The 26,778-nt window shown below is 41.5% G+C and overlaps 1 protein-coding gene across 3 annotated transcripts in view; it reads right to left on the reverse strand.

The window, feature by feature from the left end:
- ULK4 (unc-51 like kinase 4) overlaps positions 1–26,778 on the reverse strand; it is a 498,780-nt gene that overhangs the window by 306,669 nt on the left and 165,333 nt on the right. For all 3 annotated transcript variants that reach the window (XM_018066892.1, XM_018066893.1, XM_018066891.1), the window contains 3 exons: positions 20,187–20,238; positions 19,945–20,089; positions 4,168–4,260 (listed from right to left, as the gene is read on the reverse strand). In XM_018066892.1, coding sequence (XP_017922381.1) covers positions 4,168–4,260; positions 19,945–20,089; positions 20,187–20,238 — 290 coding nt within the window. The remainder of the gene's footprint in view (positions 1–4,167; positions 4,261–19,944; positions 20,090–20,186; positions 20,239–26,778) is intronic.

Below are 26,778 nucleotides of genomic sequence, written 5' to 3' on the forward strand. Positions count from 1 at the left end.
GAAAAGGAAAATGCAAATAAAAATTACAAGGGAATAATCTATCTCATCACAATGACACATTCCAAAATTTAACAATGAATTCTGTTGGCAGGGTAGGGAACCAGGCAGCCTCAAATATATCTTTTGAAGATGCAAAATGGTAAAATCTCCACACAGGGCAGGGGCTTCCGCAGTGGCTCAGCTGGTAAAGAATCCGCCTGCCAATGCAGGAGATGCAAGAGACACGAGTTCAATCTCTGGGTCAGGAAGATCTGCTGGAGGAGGAAATGACAACTCACTCCAGTATTCTTGCCTGGAAAATCCCACAGACAGAGAAGCCTGGTGGGCTACAGTCCATGGGGTAGCAAAGGGGGATATGACAAAAACGTACATGCACAGGATACATATAGGGCAATGTGGCCAAATCTTAAGGAAAAAAAAAATTCTAAGTGCATTTATTTTTTGATACACAAACACCATAGCTACAGATTTATCCTGCAAGATGTACATGCATACTAAAAACTGATGCATGAATAAGATTATTCATTGTTCATTATTATTCTATCAATCCTTTGATAGAGTAAACAATGTGCAACAACCCATATCTATCTATTAGACATCAATGAGATGAAGCATGCTACATCCATACAATGGAAGGCTTTTTAACTGTAAAACACAATGTGGAAGCTCTCTATGTATCTATAAAGAAACAAAATTGTGGGGAAAAGTCATAGGGTAGAAAAACATGCATAAGATGCTATTTGTGTGTCGAAGGGAGAAATGAGAAAATACACAGTGCTATTAGTTTGCCTTCAGACATAAAATGAATAAAAGTAGTCAAACCACACAGGATATAATAGGAAGATGAGGAAAGGACACGGAGGACAGAGGAAGGAACTGCTCTTCTCAGCATATTGTATCTTTTCCCCAAATATAAATTTATTACCCATTTCAAAATGTTGGACTGAAAAATCATTTTGGGGGGGGAGAAAATCAAGTTAGGGAAATGGAAATTAAAACTTCTTTCCCCCACCCCCACTTCAAGGTGTATGAACGGATTTTTGCAAGATGCACACAGGGTGCTGGGACCCACAGAATCTAGGACCTCCATTTAGAAAGACAGGGGGAGAGGGAGAGAGCAGGTGGGTGGTAATAGGCCTTTAATGCTTTGTTCTTGATCTCTGGAGCCTTAGTCAAAATCAACATGGGACAGCTCTTATTTTTATATCCTGTTTCAAGAGAAAGGGCAAACAGAAGAGAATAGTGAATATAGACAGAGACCCTACAAAAGGCAAAAGTGATTATTAAATGAGGTTTGGGGGTGATAAATAATTTCAGTTTACAAAATTTTTACGATATTTTTGTAGAACAATATTCAAAATGAATCTTGCCCTGTCAAACTGTTACACAGCAGTGATTATTATAGCTGTAACATAATTTAATTTTAAAATCATTGTTCTCATTTTAAAACTTACTTGCTTAGGCTGAAATCTTTGCACATATATGCATTTTTCTCTAGAATATTTAGAAGTAGAACTGAAGGTTGAAAGCTATGCACTTTTCACAATTTAATTATAGTGAATAAATATTAAGAGGTTCCAGATTATCAGTAGATAAGTAAAAGCATAATAAAATCCCATTTCTATCCAAAAGTTGGCAAAGATTGTCAAAGTGTGAATAAATACTGATATAAAAAGATCTTCAAATAATTTTGATATATGAAAAAGCGAATTTCGGTAAAACACATACCCAATGATACTATTTATGATGGTTTAAAATTTGACCACTACAAAGAGAAGCTATTTCAGTATATTCACATTGAATTTAAATGGCCCCTCAAAAGTTCCAGAAGGACACCCTCCAAAATAATAATAAGAATTAGCCCTGGCAAAGATTTGTGTATCAGTGGTGGGGAATAAGGAAGCCCAGGGTACCTCTTGGTTATATTATTGGAATTTAATATAAAGACAAGATATTCAAATATTAATTATGCAAGGAAAACAAAAAAGTTTATAAAAATTAATCCACTGAATTCTGCTTGCAAATCTTTTTTCAAAAGAATAAACTGAATTCTAAACCTAGGGTCTAATCATTTTAAAATAAAAAGATTTTAGGTCATCAATTATCTGTTTCTACCTCACTAGACTTTTTCCCCTCAATATGAAAAATTTAGATGCATTTAATAAAGAACTGACAAGAAGAGAAAGTAGTCTCGAAAACATGTCTCATGAATGAGCAAGAGTCAACTTAAAAAAAAAGAAATACAATCCATTCAATCTAATGAAGGGATAAAATTAGTACATAATTTTACCACTTGGTACAGAAGGTCCTGGAAACAAACAACTGTCTGAATTTGGCTTTAATTTCTAACACAGATTCACTCTTCAGACTTAAATTTCTTCTGTAGGGAGAGAGAATGCTGCTGCTGCTGCTAAGTCGCTTCAGTCGTATCTGACTCTGTGTGACGCCATAGACGGCAGCCCACCAGGCTCCCCCGTCCCTGGGATTCTCCAGGCAAGAACACTGGAGTGGGTTGCCATTTCCTTCTCCAATGCATGAAAGTGAAAAGTGAAAGTGAAGTCGCTCAGTCATGTCCGACTCTTAGCGACTCCATGGACTGTGGCCCACCAGGCTCCTCCATCCATGGGATTTTTCCAGGCAAGAGTGCTAGAGTGGGGTGCCATTGCCTTCTCCTATGGTGCCTTCTAAATCAGAAATTTTGGAAGACTCACTGGACAGAGTTTTGAAAGGCTACAGAAACACAGGATTAAAAACTGCTGAGGATATAAAAGGGTTACTTAAGTGTTCTCCAAGTTCTTTTGCAATGTGACGCAAAGTTCTTTTGCATGGTCACATTTAGAGGTCACTCTCTGGAAATGAACATGGCCACCCATAGGACACGGGCCTGAGAGCTGCAATAGCCCCAGCACTGTGGCTGACCCGTGACTGGGTCAAGGTACAGGCCAGGCATGGCACACCCCTGCAAAGGTTGTCTTAGTTCAGACTGCCACTCCATACAGATACTCTACAAAGAGCCCTTCTTGTCCAGCATTAATGGTAGTTCATCACTATGTACAGATGTGAGAGCTGGACCATAAAGAAGGCACCAAAGAACTGATGCTTTTGAACTGTGGTGTTGGAGAAGACTCTTGAGAGTCCCTTGGACAACAATGAGATCAAACCAGTCAATCCTAAAGGAAATCAACCCTGAATACTCATTGGAAGGACAGATGCTAAAGCTCCAATACTCTGGCCACCTGATAAGAAGAGCCAACTCGTCAGAAAAGACCCTGACGCTGGGAAAGACGAGGGCAGGAGAAGGGGGCAGCAGAGGACGAAATGGTTGGATGGCACCACTGATTCAATGGACATGAGTTTGAGCAAATCTGGGGAGATGGTGAAGGAAAGGGAAGCCTGGTGTGCTACAGTCCATGGAGTCACAGCGAGGCAGACAAGACTGAGTGACTGAACAAAAACACCGCCACCACTATGCAGGATGGGTAAACAGCAGACTGGCTGAAATCCAGGTGGCTGCAACTGTGTGGTTTAGTTCTTTAAAAAGACCGGAGGGCAGCTCTTCAGGATCCAAAACCACAGGGCCAGACGTCACCCACACAACCCACACAACCCAAATCAGTGTTCTTCTTTGAAAGCGACAACTCTTCTCCTGCCCTTCTGCAGACCTGCGTCCTCTGTGACCAGTTCTTGCTTGCAAGACTGAAGCAGTTGCTGCTGCTCTAGCAACTAATTTGGTGTCATCACAGGTGGTGTCTTCGATAAAGGCAAAAAGCTTTCAACTACTCAATGAAAGTATGTCAACTTAAAATAGTTGAAAAGTTACAGTCAATAAATATGACAGGGACTTAATAAATAACTGTTCAGTACAATGAGGTAACAACTGACTTTTTTAAAAGTACATGTGTTAGTATTTTCTCTTCAAAGAATTTATAATCTTGGAGCATTATGGATTCCACAATATGCAAACTCCAGCAAAGAATAATAATATGAGCACAGAATCCAAAACACCATAGATCACAGATACTACAAGCCATAAAACATGAAAATTTATCACTTTGGTAACTTAAACTCAATTCTTGTATAATCTCATCATCTTTAACATTTTTCAGAACACATAAAATTCACTTTATAGATGAGAAACAAAGAAATGGAAGTCTGAAGTGACAGCACCTGGTAAAAGTTGGGTTGTGCTCAGTCATGACAACCAGTAGCTTCAGAGCATATGCGGGTACAGGGTCCGGCTCCGTGAGGATGTGTTCATACCTGAAAGGACAACATGATTAAAAAGCACTCAGAGCTTTTCTCATCGTAAGTTTCCTCTGATCAACAGAAACAATATTCCAAGAGTTTCTAACATGTTTCCAAAAAAAGCAGATACTGAAATAAATGTATGAGCCATACCTGCATTTCCCAGTGGTGGTCAGTGATGACACTGACCTACCACTCCGAGCATGGGTGCTGGGAAGATTCAATTGGACAATTCAGCTAAAATGATCAGTACAGTCTACCCACACAGTAAGAGACTCAGAAATTTTAGCATTTGTGTTGGGTATTGCAAAACTACCTCACATTCAGAGATTCTAGAGGACTCATGAGACCCGTGTGTGGTTGTACTCACAGTATAGACAGTACAACAAAGGCACAGAGCTGAATCTTAAGGGAGACAGACACGGGTGGAGCTGGAAGATTCCCTGTGCAAGCTTGCTTATCCTCTCTCCCTGTCACAAGGGGTCACACAGCATGCTCTTTCTCCCAGCCATGAAACTGCAGCATGTATGTGTGATGTTACCATCCAAGGAAGTCCACTACAGACTCATGGGACCAAGGTATTTATTGCGTGGGGCTCGTCACACAGGCAACCGCAGTTCAGTCGCTTAGTCGTATCCGACTCTTTGTAACTCCACAGACTGCAGCACATCAGGCTTCCCTGTCCATCACCGACTCCTGGAGCTTGCTCAAACTCATGTCCATCGAGTCGGTGATGCCTTTCAACCATCGCAACCTCAGTCGTCCCCTTCTCCTCATGCCTTCAATCTTTTCCAGCAGCAGGGTCTTTTACAGTAAGTCAGTTCTTCGCATCAGGTGGCCAAAGTATTGGAGATCCAGCATCAGTCTTTCCAATGAATATTCAGGACTGATTTTCTTTAGGAATGACTGGTTTGATCTCCCTGCAGTCCAAGGGACTCTCAAGAGTTTTCTCCAACACCACAGTTCAAAAAAATCAATTCTTCGGTGCTCAGCTTTCTTTACGGTCCAACACCCACATCCACACGTGACTACTGGAAAAACCATAGCTTTGACTAGACAGACCTTTGTTAGCAAAGTAATATCTCTGCTTTTTAATATGCTGTCTACGTTGGTCATAGCTTTTCTTCCAAGGAACAACTGTCTTTTAATTTCATGGCTGCAGTCACCATCTGCAGTGATTTTGGAGCCCAAGAAAATAAAGCCTCTCACTGTTTCCCTTGTTTCCCCAGATGGTCTTGATCACTGCCTCCTGTACAGCGTCACGAACCTCCATCCATAGTTCTTCAGGCACTCTATCAGATCTAACCCCTTGACTCTGTCTGTCACTTCCACTGTATAATCATAAGGGATTTGATTTAGGTCATACCTAAATGCCCTAATGGTTTTCCCTATGTTCTTCAATTTAAGTCTGAATTTGGCAATAAGAAGTTCATGATCTGAGCCACAGTCAGCTCCCAGTCTTATTTTTGCTGACTGTATAGAGCTTCTCCATCTTTGGCTGCAAAGAATATAATCAATCTGATTTCAGTATTGACCATCTGGTGATGTCCATGTGTAGAGTCATCTCTTGTGTTTCTGGAAGAGGGTGTTTGCTTTGACCAATGCATTCTCTTGGCAAAACTGTGATAGCCTTTGCCCTGCCTCATTTTGTACTCCAAGGCCAAATCTCCTATTACTCCAGGTATCTATTGACTTCCTACTTTTTGCATTCCAGTCCCCTATGATGAAAAGGACATCTTTTTTGGATGTTAGTTCTAGAAGGTCTTGCAGGTCATCATAAAACTGTTCAACTTCAGCCTCTTCAGCATTAGTGGTTGGGGCATAGACTTGGACTACATAGGCAATCAAACATGTATCAAAGTCCTGGACTTTCCAAATGGAAGCAGGCATCTGGCATAAACCATACCATCTGCACAGACAGCTGAGACACCGTGGACTACATACCCTCATTAGCTAAACACTGACTGGCAGCTCTCTGGGAACCCAGCTCCAAGATGGCAGCCAAGGGCCCACCTTGCAAGTAGACCTTTCTCAGAAGAGCAGTCTCAGGCCTGCTATGTCAACTATTTTCTGCACTGCGTGCTTATTTATACCTTAGAACCTGAAATAAAAAGTATGACCACAGATCATAAAACTCAAAATGCCATCATCAGAAGTTTTCACAACAAAGTCAGGCTGTGCTCTCATGTTATTTGCTATTAATACAAAAAGAGTTGGACTAAACACTGTGTCTGACCTACTTAGGTTGAGCTATGCAGTAAACAGCCCCATGCAGATGCTCAGTTAATAAGCACTGAATGAATGAATGAACAGACAGACAGACTAACCCACCAACTTTACAACTTAACTCTCTGAAACAACTAACAAGGAAGCAAAACGTCTCCAAAAATCCAAAATGTGTATTTAAAATTCCATGATGTGGAGCGAAAGCTTTATCATCTAGAGAACAGGGCCCCAGGCTCTTACTCAGAGCCTATTTACTCTCATTTTGGAAATCACTGCATAATAAGCTTAATTATGCAGCCTCTGAGCCCACAATGATTAAAAAAAAAAAAAAAAAAAAGAGCCAAGTAAAGGGACTATTACAGAAAGGCAACCCGAGAATTTTAAAAAGTGCAGCTTGAAAGCATAGGAAACACGAAAGAAAGCAAACCCAAGAACTCCTAGCAGAGAGCGGTTCAGGGAGCATTTAGCACAGAGGAAGCAGGCACTCAGTCCCCAGTGGGACCTGAGAGCCCATTATGCACCATAATGTTCAATATGGGGGCAGTGAATCAAGGAAATGTTAAGTTGGGTAGACTGCTCTGTTTAAGGAGTCAGAAACTACCATATTTTAGTAATTTTTCTTATGAAATATTTTTAAATTGTAGCAATTAGAGATTTGCCTGTGTATGATAAAGACAGAAGAAAAAACAGCAATCATTCATGATAAACCATAAATAAAACAGTAATAAAGAGAATGTTAAAAAAAACTGCAAAACCACATATAAGTAACTTTAAGAATGAAAAAAAAATCAAGTTGATGAGAATAAGATACTCTATCATATGAAAAAAAAAAAACAAAAATCAAGGAACATTTTTGGAGGTGAAAAAAATGTATTTGCAAAGCTTACAATTCCGAATTTTTTCAAAACAGGAACAACACAGCATTATCCCTTTCTCTAATAGTTTTATGAAATAAAAAGCTCTTATCCTAAATTGGTGACACCCAAGCCTGCCTTCAGGTTCAGTGATTTGCTTGGTGGGCTCACAGAACTCAGAATACTTGTATTCCTAAGTATGGTTTCTTAGAGAAAGGATAACTGGTTAAAATCAGCAAAGGTGAAAGACACAGGGTAGAGTCCAGGGGGACCAGGCCCAAGCTTCTCGTTGTCCTCTCCCAGGGGAGCTGTGTGGACAGGGCTCAGTCCTCCCAGCAGCCATGTGTGGTAGCATGTGTAAGGTACTCCCAGCCAGGAAAGCACAGGCATACAGGGTTCTACTAGGGGCCAGTTCCCTAGGCATAGGGTACCTTAGTGACTGACCTCTGTCTCCAGCCTCTTCGGGAGTCAGAGTCAAAATGCCCCACTGTAATTCACACTGTTATCCAGAAATATCTGGCACGGCTCAAGGCCCCAGGGATACAGAGACTCTTTTATCTGGCACGAATATTCCAAAGCCTCAGAACTACTCTTCCACAAGGCAGTCAAGCGCCAGTTTCTTCATCATGTGCAGGATTTGAACCATGCCCCACCTGCTAAGCAAAGCCTTCATAGCACATATACTTAACAGGGAAATAGAGGCACTGCTGAGTTTAGAGAGTGGCAATAGAATCAGAGGTAAGAGAAGAATGCACGCTTCCACTGGTCACTAGTATTTGGAAATCGTCGGCCAGAGACTTTCAGCTGACGAGGGGGTGAGAAACTTCTTATGAGTCACTCACTTACTCTGGACAGCCTCCCCATCCCCACTTCCAGACTTATTGGAATGACTGAGGAAAGGACTACAAACTTATGAATTTTAAAAAGCTTCCCATGTGATGGAACTCATGTGCTTGTACAGAATGTACCGGAGGATAAACAGACAAATAGTTAGAAATATAACAGAGAGAACAATGTCAAGAGGACTGAAAAATATGAAATATTTTTGAATGGACTGAACAAGAACATGTAAAGCCTACATTTAAAAATAAAACACCGATGAAACTTTCACTGTCTGAAATACAATACAAATGTGTTGAGGTTGTCTGAGGTTATCTAACCTTGAAACAGGAGAGAAGGATGAAGCTTGTACCAGCCTATGCATGACAATTTTCCCCAAGAATGTTGCTGTTTTTCTCCCCTTGTAAAAGAAGGGTAAAACAAATAATGGATCTGTTCAGAACAGAAATATTGATATGCTGAATATATTTTAGTTTAACCAAAGATAGGTTTGTAATAGCCAGCAAAAATTGGCCCCAAAAATGCTGAGATATATTAAGCTTGTCTTCTCAAGAGAGAGAAAGCAACTGAGCTGATAGTAAACAGATTTTACACTCCTTTGAATGACACTTGGAGGAAAAAACAAACAAACAAAACACAATGATGATCCAGACTCCTGAAATGGCTATAAAGCAGAGTGACCAGTGAGGAGTGGCCCATCTGGATGGCCAGGGCTGGAGAGGAGCACTCTGAGTGCCATGAGCCAGAGACGGAGATCGTTACCAACATAAAAGCATGCTGTCCATATAGGAACCCAAGACCGGGCCCACTCTTTTACTTCTAGGATCCTCCCCAGATAAGGAGTCTTTGCTAGGTCCCAAACAGTTAGAAACCAGGCGGGGAAAGCCATTCATACTAAATTCTCTGAGAGGAGAGAAAGCTTTTAAAATCACATTTGGGGATTTAAAGGACAGACTCTTCCCTACCTTGTTAAGTGTCTGGAGAAACCAGTGTCCAATGAGACAGTCTGGCAGAACATTTAAACAGACTAGCTAAACCACTACGGATTATTGTGAGAGGTCATTCTGGGAGTGTGACCAAAGAACCAGCCAAATGGAAAGAAGGGCCCATTTGATTGAGGCAAAGGGGAGGCACAATGTCATAAAGAAGTCCACTATGCTGGAATTAAACCCTGAACTCACATTTCACGTGTCAGTGGAGAATTTGGGAGAAAACAGTGGTTCCAGAACATCCAAGGGACTTTAAGGGATGCAATGAGGAAGAGCCTGCTAAATGAAAAGCTGAAGCACTTTACAAAGCCACCAGAACTGTTAAGTTCTAGTAGGGTGGGATCAAGAACAGACACAAATTAAAAGGAAAGAAATGTGATCCAACACTGGATAAGACAGAGTCATCACAGAAAGGAAGACAGAACAGTCAGGCCGTATCTTATGAAAATATATCATCAATAAATTAAAAATTCAAGGAAAAAAATGTTTAAGTTTGTTGAAGTACTAAAATGAGTAAACATTCACATATTCATGAGTGAAAAGGCCTCCACAGCATGACAACAAATGAGAAGTGAACCCCAAAATTTCACAGCTTTCAAGTTTTAAAGTAGTAAGTATTTCTCAATGACAAAATCACCATAAGCAAATCAAATAGGGAAAGTTTATTTACAGAATTTTTATATATTTTATACAGTCTTTATATATAACGAGCTATTTGCAAACCAATAACAATCCCACAGTGGTGGAGGGGAGGAAGAAACCCACCTAAGAAGAACATAAATGGCCAGCATCACAAATATCAGAAGGAATGCAAGCTGAAGCCAGAAGAGCACAGAAAAACAGGCAGTTTCATAAAGGGAAACTGGTCGTATACACCGTTTGCTATCTTTGGAAAAAACTGCCCACACATGATGAATGTATGTAATTTTTAACACAGTGGTTCCACCTCTGGAGATTCAACAAAAAGAAATCAGCATGCACCCAAAGATGTAGCCCTGAAAATGGCCTCGCAGTAAATGTAACAGTGGAACACTGGGGACCTCCCAGATACTTACTAACCAGAAACTGCTCAGTGATTTTAAAACATTTATAAACGTAGGTGTAGACATTCAATAAATTAGCGTTAAATAAGTATGTGACACAGAGACAGTGAACTAAGTCATGTCCGACTCTTGCGAGCCCATGGACTGCAGCCCACCAGGCTCCTCTGTCTATGGGATTCTCCAGGCAAGAATACTGCCATTTCTTCTCCTCAGATATTCACAGTATCATGTCTGGAGGAAGAGACAGGCTGCAAGGAGGAAATTTCAGAAAGTGCTAAGTAAATCTCATTAGAAATGAAGAAACCATTAGTAGAGGGGGCAGATGTTAACATAAAATGGGAGGCGAGAGGCAAATCACTGAGAATCTTGAATGGCTGGGTAAGAACTGTTAATATTATTTTCTTCATTCTGAAGGTTTCAAGGTCTCTGAGCAAGGGAAAGCTATGAGGAAGGCAGTATGTTAAAATGCATTTGTAACAATGCAGGGTGAATTCCAGGCTTAAAGGAAAGAGATGTGTAGGATTAGATAAAAAGAAGACTGTCAAACATCAAAACATGGAGGTGAAATCTACCCTGAGAGAAGACTGAGAACTTACTCTGGATTGCTGTGAGAAAGGGGTAGATAACCAAATCTTCTTGGCATTTTCTGTACAGGCTCTTCCAAACTTTGTACTAGGTGATATCCTGAGTCAACTCCAAAATTTTATGAACTGAGTCAAAAAATTTTATGAACTGAAGTTTATATCCTAAGACTTTCCAGTCTTCTTTTTTTACGTGACCTGAGTTCTATGCAATACTCTCTTGTCTTGTATGAATGCATAGATACTCAAGTGTATCAGCAGTAACCTGGACACATAAGTGGATGGAGAAATAAACAAATGGTGGGAAGATACATATATATATTTATATATATATATTATATTTTTTAAGTGAGAGAAAGGTAAGACTTCAAAATAAGTATTAAATATAATTTCAGATAGTAAGCCCTAATGTCTGGCTTCTTGGATAAAATCAACAACAAATTTTAATTATAAAGGCCCAAAAGGCTCCAAAAAAAACTAAAAATGACTTCAATAAAGTAATACTCAAGTTTTACAAAATACTATGCGAAAAAAACTAGAGCACTAGAATTATTCTGATTCAGAGGAATGAAAGAGTATTTATCCTTACTCCTCAAATTATCCCAATTTAGATTCTCATAGGTGGTTCCCCCAACGGAGGAAAAAAAAAATCACTGTACCTATGCACCTAAATGCACTGACTTAGGTTAACACTCAGAAACATAAAAGAATTTAAGTAGAAGGAAAAAAGTAGAACTTTCATTTGGTACAAAAATATTTAAATATTATCTGCAGAAAGAAAAAAAAAAAAGCTTACCTAAGGAAAGGCTGAAAATGAAATACTCCTAAATACTCTGATTCCCATCAAAGATGGTCAAGTTCATGCCTATTTTAACACAGAATACGTAGTTAAGGAAGACAAAGATGCAATACAGAGAACCATCTGGATGTCTTTTGAGCCACCAACACAGAAATTTGGTAGTGAAATTCAAGACCTTGCTGGATATTATTTCAGAGACAAACTCTACAGTGTGTTGCCACAACAAAACCCATTTATAAATTCATATTTCTAAAAGGAAATACAATTCTAAGTTGTCAAGGATACAGTCCTTTCTGAAATTCTGAAAAACAAAGTCTTAATAATTTATGAAGTCATTATAGCCCTGATGATTGTACAGGTCACAAGAGAATTAGAAAACAGAAGTAAAAAAAACAGACAGTACTCACTTTCCCCAGGAGAGAAAGGCTGAATGTTCTACTGTCAAAAAAACACTGTCAACACATTTACATCAGCATGATCTCCTTTCCATACAAAACACTCAAAGCTAAAAGAAAATATGAAAATAGAACAAAAACGTGTTGGCAAAGTGGTTCCAATCTACCAAAGGCAAATTTCATAGCACATTTTCCCCCATGGCTTTCTACCTGGCATAAAGCCCTTCCTTGATATGCTACCTAAATAAAATAAGCTCTCCCTCCATTCCCCTCGTCAACTGAGGTGAAAAAAAAAGCATAAACTAAAACTTGAGACACCTTTTATTTGGCAGACTTGCTGGGGACTCAGTTAGCTCTGAGGGACTGCACAGAGAGGAAAGAGAGGAGCCAGGGTATATAGGCACTTTCGTAACAAAAAATAGGTAGATAGTTGGAACAAAGGATTACCGTTTATTAAAGACAGACTAGACATCTCACGTTAATGAATCTAGCACTTTTCTCTGTATGGGAAGATGCAAGAGCCTGGGATTACTGAAATCACTCCTTTGATACACACCTTAGCTATCAAGGACCTATTCTTTCCTGCACCCTGAATCCCCCCAGGGTACACAGTCTGGGGAGGCTGCAGCAGCTGACAGCTTGATGGCCACACCGCCCTTTGTTGATACGGCAGGTGTCATTCTCCATCTACTTACACCATTCTGGTTTTTCTTCACAGCGCCCACAATGAACTGAAATCACCTTACGTGTTCATTTGTTTAGTCTCACCCACTAGACTGTAAGAGCACCAGGAGGCAGGGATTCAGTCTTTCTCACCATAATATCCTGAGTGACTAACACATAAGTCTCTTGATATCATTTATTGAATGAATTAAGAAAGAGAGAGAGAGAAGAGAAGGGTTTTAAACCTCCTATGAATGATCACACAAGGGAGTTCAAATTACACTATTTATGTTTGTATGAATTATTAGAGTTTCCTCTTCCCTAAGAAAAGTAATGATGTATTCCCTGAACGAATGATGTAGTCCCATTTACAGCAATGCCCTCCCCTTATTTAACAAGCGACAGAAAAAAATTTTCAGTCAGAAGACTACTTTCAGTGTTAAGATTTCACCGATAATAACTTTGATATAAAACTTCTGAGCAGTAATGATTTTAATTAATAAGGTCAGTCTGGGCTTAAGCTCCATTAAATATTGCCTCTTTTTCTTCTGCAACAACCTTCAAAATTGAATGTCTCTGCTGAAAAAAAATCATGCCAATTTTCTAAGTATATGTGGTTTATCTTCTCAGAAAAAAAAAAAACTTTTTCTCATTAATCATACAGGTAACAGTTGGCATTCCAACCGTCTTGAAAAAAGGGGGGAAATGGAGAGAAGAGGTGGGAGGGAGGAGGAAGTAAGGGTACACACACCAAGTCAATGGCAGGACGGAGACCTGAATACAAATATATTCTAATCACAAGATCCAGACTGCCAATGACTGACATTACCAAGCTCAATAAGCAGACAGTTTTCTCCAGCTGGTGGCCAAGGAGGAAGTCAGGGAAATGGCAAGCATGAAGGGATTTGACAAACTGCTGCTGATTCGAAGATGGAGGGGCCACGTGAAAGGAGTTCTGGGCAACTAAAATACCAGGAGGTGGCAGAGAAATAGGTGCTTTGGCCCTGCAACTGTGTACAGCTGTATAAATAATGGCCCCCAGAAGATATGTTCAAGTCCTGACCCCTAACCCTGTGAAGGGACCTTATTTGGGTCTTTGCAGATGTAGTTGAGGATTTCCAGGTAAGATGGGCCTGAATGGAGGGTACTGCTGCTGCTGCTGCTAAGTCGCTTCAGTCGTGTCCGACTCTGTGCAACCCCAGAGACGGCAGCCCACCAGGCTCAGGCCCTAAATATAATGACTGACGTCCTTACGAGAGAGAGGCAGAGGAAAATGTGAAGCTGGGAGGCGAGAAGGCCACATGAATACAGACAGACTGGAGGGATACTGCCGTAAACCCACGATGCCCATAGCTCAATTCTCCCTCAGAGTCTCCCTAAAAGAAAGAACCCTGCTGACACTTTGATGGCAGACCTCTAGCCTCCTAAATCATGAAAGAGAACAGTCCTGTTATTTTAAGCTGGTCTCTGTATGGTAGTCTGTTACAGAAGCCCTGAAAAACTAATACAAACCACAAGAAACAATCCTGCCAGTAGCCTGAACGAGCCCGGAGGCAGAATTTTCCTGGAGTCTTCAGACAAGGACTAAGCCCAGTATTGTACTGTGTGTGTTACTTACTCAGTTGTGTCCAACTCTTTGTGACCCCATGGACTATAGCCTGCCAGGCTCCTCTGTCCATGAAATTTCCCAGGCAAGAACACTGGAGTAGGTTGCCTTTTCCTTCTCCAGGGGATCTTCCCAACCCTGGGATCGAACCTGTGTCTCCTGCACGGGCAGGCAGGTTCTTTACTTGTCTGAGCCAGCAGGGAAGTCCTGAATTATAGTGGCTGGGATCTTTCCAACCCAGGAATTGAACCCAGGCCTCCTGCATTGCAGGCATATTCTTTATCGACTGAGCTACGAGGGATACCATTAACGTGTTATTTATCGATAGAAAAGCTAATAGAATGTTTAGAGTTTAATTTTCTTGTATTGTTAGTTAATACTTATATACAAAATTAAAGTTGTGATGGAAACATCCCTTTCTTGCTCCTGACATGGAAATGTCCATAACAGAATACTATTTAGACTGTGATCAAAGGAATCCAGTGTTCTGGGCCATGTTAACAGATAAGCTGTAGGAAGTAGTGTCATTGTGGCATATAATGTTGAGAAATCCTAAGCTTAAAAAAGTTAAATGGGTAAAAATCAAAAGCACACAGAATATTCCAGGAAGAACACATGTTCCAGAGCACGTTTATAAACATGTGCACACCCACAGTTTAAGAAAGGTGGCTTCCATATTTATTTAATGTATACTTACGTGAGGGGCTTCCCAGCACAGTGGTAAACAACCTACCTGCCAATGCAAGACACACAGGAGACTCGGGTTCAATCCCTGGTCTGCTTATTGCCCACTGCTCTGCCTCTTCCAGGCCTGTGCTTACCTCCATTCCAGCCTAGGGTATCCACTCCTCTTCTATCTAACCACTCTCAGGTTTCAAAGTCTAACTCAAATACCAACTCTCTATAAGTCATATTATATAATCTTCCATATACAAAAGGCACTAAACAAACACTTCAAACCAAAGTTCAGGACTTCCCTGGTGGCCGAGTGGTTGAGAGTCTGCCTGTCAATGCAGGGGACACAGGTTCAACCTCTGCTTTGGGAAGACCCCACGTGCCACATGACAACTGAGCCTGTGCGCCACAAGAGAAGCCACAGCAATGAGAAGCCTGCTCACGGCAGCTAGAGAGTAACCCCCACTCCCTACAACTAGAGAAAGCCCGCATGCAGGAACAAAGGCCTCATACAGCCAAAAATAAACAAATAAATCTGTTAGAAAAAGGGCTGAGATCATTAAAAAAAATAAAATCAGTGTGATGAAGTGACTTTAAAAAAAAGAAATAAACCAAAGTTCATCCTTCTAGAAAGCAAAGCATGGACAGTAACAAGAGGTGACAGTTTTCTGATATTTACAGCTCACACAGTAAGTGATTTACTCATGATATCTATGATGGTTTCATTATTGATGCATCACCAATTATTCTCAGCGCATCAGTGAGAGTATTTCAAGATGAGATTACCTCAACAGACTGAGTAACACAGATGACCCTCCCTGATGTGGGTGGGCCTCGTCTCATCGGCCGAAAGAGAACAAAAAGACTGAATCAGAAGGAACGCCCCCTGCCCCGCTTCCCTGCACTGGGACATGGGGTCTTCTACTGTTTCTGAACTTAAATGGAGACACTGACGCTTCCTGAGTCTCCAGCCTGTCAGCTTTCAGACTGGCACTTACACTCTCAGCTCTCCTGGTTCTCAGGCCTGCAGACTCAAACTGGAACTATACCATTGGTTCGCCTGGGTCCTCGTTTACAGCCTGCCAATCTTAGGACTTCCTGGCCTCCATAATCAAGTGAGCCAATTTCTTATAACAAAGCCCTTTTGTGCCCTCGCGTGCTCCCTCTCTCTCTCTCTCTCTCTCTCTCTATATATATATATACACACACACACACACACACACTCACATACATCCTATTCCTTCCGTTTCTCTGAGAATCATAACTAATATTTATTTTAATATGGTATTTATTCTTACAACTGAGTTTTCACTCGAATCATACCACAGTTCTGAGAAGCACCTGGAACACAGGTATTACATGGTACTTAACAAGATTAAATTACTGTGCTTCCTGAAAATTTTACAACAGCTCTTAGAAGAAGACATCCACTCTTCCCCTAGGATCATCACCCAGGGGCCGCTTAACCGAGCAGAAAGAGTCTCTCTGAGAACAAAGCCGCACAGACGCAGGCAGAGTAGAGACGGTGAGGAGGGCACATCCACACAGTACTGTGGACATAATTCAAACCCCTGAACTCAGCTATATTTGACACCAGCACAAGTCTGACTTCTTAGTTATGTAAGAAAATAATTACTTAGCAAGTTAGTCTGAGTTAAGTATTACTGTTTGCAAATAAAACTGTCCTAACTAATACAACATTTTCAGGTGAAAAGACTGAAAAGATTGTCACTGTGGCTTTATCTAAAGTACTGTTTATAATCAAAGATAATTAAAACTTTAACAAAATTCAAAGGATCAACATTAATATGTCTATTTGCACACTGAAGCAGGTGCTATATAGCTCCTATAAACTCTAGAAACTTCATTATTCTTAAGCCATCATATGTACATACCATTATGAGCATTTCTAAACTTATAATTACCAAGAGCTATCTTCAGAAACCAAACCTTGTTAAGGTTTCTAGTTTTCCATTATATAAGTTAAATGAATGCATCACTTATATCTCATTTTTTAAAATTTGTACAGATTACTTATTGAGCCCTTACTATATATGACAAGTGGGCACAATTATTATTAACTATTTAATGGCCACTACTATGAAATATGTACTATTATTGTACCACTGGAGAGGGAAATGGCAACCCATTCCAGTAGTCTTGCTGGAGAATTCCCTGGACAGAGGAGCCTGGTGGGCTATAGTCCATGGAGTCACAAAGAGTCGGACACAACTGAGTGACTAACACCCACCGTACATATCACAATCTTCCTTTTAGAGTTTAATATGAGAGAGTATAATAATCTTCCTAATAATAAGAGTCGGGGAGCTCCATATTTGTCTAGAGCGTATTATGTCCCACATACTGCACTAAGTGCCTAAGAGAAGCATCCCATCTAACCCTCATTTTTGAATCTTCTGAATTAGATACTATTATCCTCCTTTTATAGATGAGGAAACTGAGGCTTAGAGAATGAAATGCAGAGCCAAGACCTGTGCTCCACAGCAGAATCAGTCCACAAGCTTTGAAAACCTTCTACACTACATCCCAGTAAAGCCCACACCATTATCCAAAGTACGTTTCAAATTGCTGAACAAAGACCTGAGCTCATCTACGTTACATTTGTTCCTGAATTGCCATGTGATTTATATGTGTGTTTTCCTCTTTAATTTCTCACCTCTGGAAAAGTACAGATGCACATGAAAGGAAATACATATTATTCATTACAGCTCAGATGAATAAAAAAGGAGCACTAGGTTATACAATCAATACTTTCTACACTAAAAACTGTTCCAAAAGTGGGCAGACTTTAGAAACAAAATTAGATAAATGTGCATAGGTGTTAACAAACTAACATTAAGCCAATAAGTTTTACTGGGGGACATCTCAGGTCCTGGAAAATGCTTCAGTACAATTTCAGTACAAGTTGTCAGGTAACAGACAATCAATGTATATCTTTTAAAATCCTTGGGACTGCCCTGGGGGTCCAGTGGTTAAGGATCCGCTTGCCCCTGCAGTAGACACAGGTTCAATCCCGAATCTGGGAATATCCCACACGCCTCGGGGCAACAAAGCCTGTGTGCCACAATACTGACCCCACGTGCCCTACAGCCGGCAAGCGGCAACTAAAGAGAGCTCACGCACAGCAACAAAGACCCAAAGCAACCAAAAGTAAATACATACATAATATTTTTTAAAAACACATACTTTGTACAAAACTATACTGAAGCACTTAGTTGTCAGAAAGATACATATGGTTGTATGTAAGTAGTTCGGAAATGTAAGATGGCAGTGAAAGTATTGATCAGTTCCATGAGACAAATCTGAATCTTTGGACTTCTCTGGCAGTCCAGTGGTTAAGACTCCACGCTTCCAACACAGGGGGTCATGGATTTGATCCCTGCTCAGTACTCTTGCCTGGAAAATCCCATGGACGGAGGAGCCTGGTGGGCTGCAGTCCATGAGGTCGCTAAGAGTTGGACACGACTGAGCGACTTCACTTTCACTTTTCACTTTATGCATTGGAGAAGGAAATGGCAACCCACTCCAGTATTCTTGCCTGGAGAATCCCAGAGACGGGGGAGCCTGGTGGGCTGCCTTCTATGGGGTCGCACAGAGTCGGACACGACTGAAGCGACTTAGCAGCAGCAGCAGCAGCAGCAGCAGTGAACTAAGATCCCACAATGCATGGCAAGCAACCCATCATTTTTTTTTTAAAAAGATTTGAATCTTATATTCATCCACATTAAGTACAAACCATATATGCACATATGCATACATAACAAATGCAACCAAAAATATATTCATTGATAGTTTATCACTGAAAAAGCACCAATGAGAAAGTTTAATTTTTTTTCATATAATCATTTTCTTACATGGGGGTATCAAAAGTATTCTTATTGTATGTTACCAGGGCTCTCCCTGAACCTAACTGCAGAAGCATGGGGAGCAGCAAGAACCAAGGGGCTGGCCTCATACATCAAGCCATCAGGGGTCAAGCTCCCAAGAGTCAAGACAGGCTCTCTCAGAGGGAGTAGGGTGGTCACACACTGGCTACACATTTTGTAAAATGTATCTTCCTGAGTCAACAAGCAGTGGTTGAGCTCTTCAGAATATAACTAGATCTCGTTTCTATATCATGAAAAAAAAATGTCTTTTTTTTTTTAATGAGAAAGATCTTGAGAGGTTTAACAAATATCAGGGAGCAGTTGGTGCAACTGCCATCCTTGGAAACTTGCTGGCCTGACTCAGACTGCAGCCTAGGCCCTGAGAAAGCAGGATCAGGCGTGCACATCAATGCCTGACACACCTTCCAACATTTAATTTTGGAAAAAAATTATTTAATAGTGATATATGGCATGCACTTATTTAATTTCAATTTCTTTTGTTTGATAAAATTTGCAGAGTTGCTTGAATTATGTCATTTTAGAGCTTAACATATTTGCACTGGGTACTCTCAGCAGTTATCACATCATGTGTCTGCTACATAAGCAACGGAGTAAAAGTAAAGAATACATCCCTTCTGTTAATTAATACTCATTAACTGTTCTGGTACTATTCCCCAACTCAGCTCCCCCAAATATATTATTTTTAATTAAACAATTTCCACTCCAAGAGTTTGGGGAGGAGTGAAGGAAGATGTCCTTCCTTCTCCATTATTTCTGCGTAGGTCCAGGAAAAGTCCCAGTTTCAAGTTCAGAAGTCTCATCATGCTGACCTTGAATAATAGACCTTATCCTTCTGGCCACAAACACCTTTGAATATGCAAAAGTTCAGTCACGTGCCTCATAACAAAACAGATAAAGCTCTGAATGGATGCTTCTGAAGATGGACTGAGACTCCCCTGGGCCCCAAGCAGTGCAGTGGTTACTGCCTCTCTTTCTAGACCTCCGACAGTGAGTGCATGAGCACACACACAGAAATACCAGCACCCTCCCTGAGACCCCAGGCCCATCACTGGACCTGGTCTGAGGGCGGCATCCTGGGCACCCCACCCTTCCCTGCCCGAGTGCAGCATGTGACGCTTACTGGGGAAGTAAGCCATCTCTGATGAGAGCCAGAAGACTGTTGTCAGAGTCGACATTCACCACCTCCTTGCCTTCATCAGGCTCCTGGGTCACAAGCAGGGATGTGGTTTCTGAGAGTAGCCGCAAGCTGAAGAGTCTCCACTCCACTGGAAAGACAGAGAGATGCCAAGAACGTGACCACATGGAGTCAGAAGGAAAACAGAACGTGTGCCTGCTGGTGCTCGTTGACGTGGTCACACTTACCATTCTGGCTCTGAACCAATGACACCAAGGGGGGCAGGATATAATCAACCACCTAGAAGACAAGACGTGAAAGACTCCGTTCAAATCCCAACAAACAAAAAACTAATACTGTCTGTGTGCCCGATGCACAGCGGGGTCAAACAACACTCGAAGGTCGGAGTTTGGAGCAGACAAAGGTTTAGTGCAGGGCCCTGCAAGGGGATGAGTGGCTCATGCCCTAAAAACCCCGAACTCCCTGAAAGCTAAAGCCTTTCATCCGAAAGGTGAGGGAGGGGCGTGGTGAGCTGTTGCAGACTTCTAGGTGTCAGATCCTGTGTTCTTGTAGCTGGTCACAATGTTCCCATAAACCTTCACCAAATGTTATTCTCTGTTCTGATAAGAAGGGACAAGGTCACCAGGCTCAACTTTCACCCCCTGAGGCCCAGGCCCGCCTAAGAGGAAGGGGCCCTCTGCAGATCAGTCCCCCTGAATGCTGGCACAGCCCCCAGCCTGGTCCTCCCACCAGTGCCCTGTCCAGCTGAGGCGGTGGATCTCAGCTGGCAGCATCTTCAGGGCCAGGTCTCCAGACTCCACCCAGCTGTCATCACTGAGGGAGCCAGGCGCCCAGCAGCCCGTGGCCCTCAGGCTGCCCTAACAGGGGCATGGTTTTGTGGACCAACATCCGGGATGACCACCGTCACCTTTAGGTCGTGGAGGTGGAGATGGGGGAGAGGTCTGCATCTCCTCAAAGCCTAGGGCTGGCCACTGGAGGGCCTGGCAAGAGCTCTGGAGCCTGCAGGGCACAGCCCCCTGCTTGTCCCCGGGCCCCCACCTCACCCACTAGCCTGAGGGCCTGGAGGTCCCGGGAAAGAAGGCCACGACCCACCTCTCACTGCACTTTCTGCCACGAGGGCCACTGCCTCGCTGACCATAGGCAAAGTGGGCCTCTAGCCACAGTCCTCGCCCACCCCTCAGGGTCACATGCTCACATGCTAAGTGTCCGTCACACCTGCCCCACCCCTGTTACAATATCAACCACTACCCATGCCATTTTTCACTGACAAATCACTAGTCAGAGGGGTGAAAAACATCAACAGCTAAATTTACCCAGCATCTAAACTCTGCATGACACTTAATTAACAACCAAGCTCATTTCAACCTGGAAGAGTCTTCAGGTCAAAATAACACTGTGATCATCAAGACAGTAGTTTATCAAAACCTTCAGAGTTGATGAAAGGAACGTTAGTATGTAATACAAAATCTGCCTGGCATGCACTGACATTGAACTGTCAAATTAATATACATTTAAGCTGGTGATCATTAATCAAGTTTAAACAATCATCAAAATGTTGGGAAAAAAGGAGATACATAATCCTCATGTTTTCACAAATACATCAAAGTGCTATGACAAGTTAATCTTGGTAGTTTTGAGATGCAGATTCCAAAGATCTAAATCCATTACACATACCACCTCTGTGATTTTCTTGTTATATCAGACAGAGCACTATCAAATATGGTTTGAAATCGACTCCACAATAACAATTTACCCGTGGGATGAAAACGGACAATGAAGAAAGGACAAATCACTCCCACTGTCTAATTCTCAAAACAACGGTCTCACCTCGTGAACTATTTTGGTGACAATAAATAAAACTCCTATTGTTTACACCTGCATTGATTCCTGATCCTAAGATACGTATTCGTTCTCACCACAGACAAAAGGCAGAAGTGGCCACAGCCCAACACCACCCTCCTTTGTCCAAACCAGTGAAAGAATGCCCTACACAGGCCAGGATCTCCACACATGGGTAGTGGCCCATCAGTATCACCCTGTTCTACGCAACTTCACAAAATAAATTTACACATGACCATATATCTAGACAGTTGTACAAGAACCGTAAGGACTACGGTGTTTGGTTTTGTGGGTTTTTTTACCCTTTTTCATTGAGTGATGTCACATCGCTTAAAGCATACACCTCAAATTTCACAGAGGAATTTTGAAAACTCTAAACTCCCAGTTATGTCAAAAGCAAAAACTATGTAAAGAAGAGAAATACATCTCATCATCAACCCCTGTCAACATGCTCAACACCCATCTTGAAGGTTTAAGAGAGCACATTAAGAGAGGAGTGGGACTAAAATTATCTACATGCCCTACTCTATAGGTTTGACGATTAAGTATGGTCCAAAAAGCAAGACTATTAGAAGATGAACAGCCAAAAATCAATTCTCTTCCCAATGTCTCTACAACAGCCAATCAAACAACATAATTTTAGAAAGACACCATTTACAACAATGATAAAATTCTAAGGGTCTATGATATCATGACTTTTACCAAATATAAACACACACACATATATAAAATATTTACAAATATGATAACCATTGATAACTGGTTTTAAAAAAAAAAGCTGGAAAGCTATTATAATCATGCTCACAAGAAGAAAAGAGTGAAACAAACTGAAAATCAACAACTCATCTCAGATAAATCAGAGAATTAAAGCCACAAAGAAAACCAACTGTCCACTAGAACTGAAGACAAAGGCAAAGGCAGAAAATCGTAGCTTAACAGGAGCAGAAACTGCCACTGGAGCCAGCAACTGGTACAGAAGCTTAAACAGTAATTGACTAGAGTTGGAGTCTGAGATGATAAAACCTCCTGGAGGCCCAGCCTTAGTGCAGCCACCCACCTCCCAAAAGTTTTACCTCCCGGAGCCCCACCAGATTCTCAGACTGAAGATCAGAGAAGTCTCACATTTCTGGCAGAGGAAAGGAAAAACTAACCATTCTGACATATGTTTAGAGCATTCTTTTCTCCTTAACAAAGGCTGGACTCAAGAGACTATTCTACCAAAAGCTGAACCTACTCAGGTTTTACCAAACCCTGAGCTAGGGGGGAAAATATCCAATTCTAACACCCTGCAAGCCTTCCCATCTCACCAACGGGGGTTTGGGGGTGGGGGTGCTGAGAAGTATGTGTGAGGGTCACAGCCCAGGCTCACAGGCTCAGAAAAGGAATGTGACCTAAACCGAGGGGCTATGGATCTCTACCCACTCCGCCACACCTCACCACAGCATCAACAGGGCTCCTGTGTGATAACCCAGGATTACAACTGAGAGAGCTGCAAAGGCTTTATTCCAGAAGGTGCTGTTAGGGAAACCCGAAGACGACAGGATAGACAAAACAAGGATGTTACACGTCATTTTAGGCTCTGAAACCTACAGTTACAGCAAACAGTAAACACAGCCTGGCTCCTAGCCAAAGGAACATAAAGCTTCATACTAACAGCCAGCTCATTGATCTCAGGTCATTTTACCTAATATATCAGGCTGGAATGAAATATCTATAGTGTTGAGAAGGAAAAAACAACACCAACCTAGAATTCTGACTGAAATTATCCCTCGGGAATAAAAGGAAAAATAAAGAATTTCTCACACAAACAATAACTGAAGAAATGTTTTGCCAGCAGACTTGCCTTGTAAGAAATGTTAAGTTTCTTAGAAAAAAGGAAAATAACATGGGTCAGACACCCATCTATATGTTAGAAAAAAAAATAAATGAAGGTAAAAATACAGTCATTGATAAGAAGCCTGAAAGCAGTCAACTGTGCAAATTAATCTATCAGTTCAGTTCAGTATCTCAGTCAAGTCCTATTCTTTGCGACCCCGCGGACAGCAGCAAGCCAGGCTTCCCTGTCTATTACCAACTCCTGGAGCTTCCTCAAACTCATGCCCATCAAGTCAGTGATGCCATCCAACCACCTCGTCCTCCGTCATCCCCTTCTCCTCCCACCTTCAATCTTTTCCAGCGTTAGGGTCTCGTCCGATGAGTCAGTTCTTCGCATCAGGTAGCCAAAATACTGGAGTTTCAGCTTCAGCATCAGTCCTTCCAGTGAATATTCAGGATTGATTTCCTTTAGGAATGACTGGTTGGATCTCTTTGCAGTCCAAGGGACTCTTGAGAGTCTTCACCAACACCAGAGTTCAAAAGCATCAATTCTTTGGTGCTCAGCTTTCTTTATGGTCCAACTCTCACATCCATACATGACTACTGGAAAAACCATAGCTCTGACTAGATGGACCTTTGTTGGCCAAGTAATGTCTCTGCTTTTTAATATGCTATCTACATTGGTCATAGCTTTTCTTCCAAGGAACAATTGTCTTTTAATTTCATGGCTGCAGTCACCATCTGCAGTGATTTTTGAGCCCAAAAAACTAAAGTCCCTCACTCTTTCCATTGTTTGTCCACTATTTGCCATGAAGTGATAGGACCAGATGACATGATCTTCATTTTTTGAATGCTGAGTTTCAAGCCAGCTTTTTCACTCTCCTCTTTCACTTTCATCAAGAGGCTCTTTAGTTCTTCTTCACTTTCTGCCATAAGGATGGTGTCATCTGCACATATGAGGTTATTGATATTTCTCCCGGCAATCTTGATTCCAGCTTGTGCTTCATCCAGCACAGCATTTCTCAAGATGTACTCTGCATATAAGTTAAACAAGTGGGGTGACAATATATAGCCCTAACATACTCCTTTCCCAATTCGGAACCAGTCTATTGTTCCTCGGAACCAGTCTATTGTTCCACGCCCAGTTCTAATTGTTGCTTCTTGACCCACAAACAGATTTCTCAGGAGGCAGGTCAAATGATCTGGTATTCCCATCTCTTGAACAATTTTTCACAGTTTGTTGTGATCTACACAGTCCAAGGCTTTGGTGTAGTCAATAAAGCAGAAGTAGATGTTTTTCTTGCTTTTTCTATGATCCAACAGATCCAATGGCAATTTGATTTCTGGTTCCTCTGTCTTCTCTAAAACCAGGTTGAACATATGGACGTTCACGGTTCAGATACTATTGAAGCTTGGCTTGGAGAATTTTGAGTGTTACTTTGCTGCCGTGAGAGATGAGTGCAATTGTGTGGTAGTTTGAACATTCCTTGGCATTGCCATTATTTGGGATTGGAATGAATCCTGACCTGTTCGAGTCCTGTGGCCACTGCTGAGTTTTCCAAATTTGCAGCATATTGAGCACAGCACTTTAACAGCCTCATCTTTTAGGATTTGAAATAGCTCAGCTGGAATTCCATCACCTCCACTAGTTTTGTTCATAGTGATGCTTCCTAAGGTCCACTTGACTTCTCATTCCAGGATGTCTGGCTCGAGGTGAGTGATCACACCATCATGGTTATCTGGGCCATGAAGATCTTTTCTGTATAGTTCTTCTGTGTATTCTTGCCACCTCTTATCTCCTGCTTCTGTTAGGTCCATCCCATTTCTGTCATTTACTGTGGCCATCTTTGCGTGAAATGTTCCCTTGATATCTCTAAAATTTCTTGAAGAAATGTCTAGTCTTTCCTATTCTATTGTTTTCCTCTATTTCTTTGCATTGATCACTGAGGAAGGTTTTCTTATCTCTCTTTGCTAGTCTTTGGAACTCTGCATTGAAATGGGTATATTTCTCCTTTTCTCCTTTGCTTTTAGCATCTCTTCTTTTCTCAGTTAAGGCCTCCTCAGACAACCATTTTGCCTTTTTGCATTTGTTTTTCTTGGAGATGGTCTTGATCCCTGCCTCCTGTACAATATCATGAACGTCTGTCTACAGCTCTTCAGGTACTCGATCAGATCTAATCCCTTGAATCTATGTGTCACTTCCACTGTATAATTGTAAGGGGTTTCATTTAGATCATACCTGAATGGTCTAGTTGTTTCCCCTACTTTCTTCAATTTAAGCCTGAATTTTGCAATAAGGAGTTCAGGATCTGAGCCACAGTCAGCTCCTGGTCTTGTTTTTGCTGACTGTATAGAGCTTGTCTAACTCAATGAAACTATGAGCCATGCCGTGTATGGCTACCCAAAACAGACGGGTCACGGTCCACTGGAGAAGGGCCTGGCAAACTACTTCAGTATTCTTGCCTTGAGAACCCCATGAACAGTATGAAAAGGCAGAAAGATAGGATACTGAAAGATGAACTCCCCAGGTAGATAGGTGCTGAATATGCTACTGGAGATCAGTGGAGAAATAACTCCAGAAAAAAACAAAGAAAATGAAAGTGAAGTCACTCAGTCGTGTCCAACTCTTTGTGACCCCATGGACTATAACCCACCAAGCTCCTCCATCCATGGGATTTTCCAGGCAAGAATACTGGAGTGGGTTGCCATTTCCTTCTCCAGGAGATCTTCCTGACCCAGGGACTGAACCCAGGTCTCCCACATTGTAGGCAGACGCTTTACCATCTGAGCCACCAAACAACACACAGTTGTAGATGTGACTGGTAATGGAAGTAAAGTCTGATGCTATAAAGAACAATATTGCATAGGAACCTGGAATGTTAGGTCCATGAATCAGGGCAAATTGGAAGTGGTCAAACAGGAAATGGCAACAGTCAACATTGACATTTTAGGAATCAGTGAAATAAAATGGACTGGAATGGGTGAATTTAACTCAGATGACCATTATATCTACTACTGTGGGCAGGAATCCCTTAGAAGAAATCGAGTAGCCATCACAGTCAACAAGAGTCTGAAATGCAGTACTTGGATGCAGAATGATCTCTGTTCGTTTCCAAGGCAAACCATTCAATATCACAGTAATTCAAGTCTATGCCCTAACCAGTA

This window comes from Capra hircus, chromosome 22, assembly GCF_001704415.2.
Source record: "Capra hircus breed San Clemente chromosome 22, ASM170441v1, whole genome shotgun sequence".
Lineage (NCBI taxonomy): Eukaryota > Metazoa > Chordata > Mammalia > Artiodactyla > Bovidae > Capra > Capra hircus.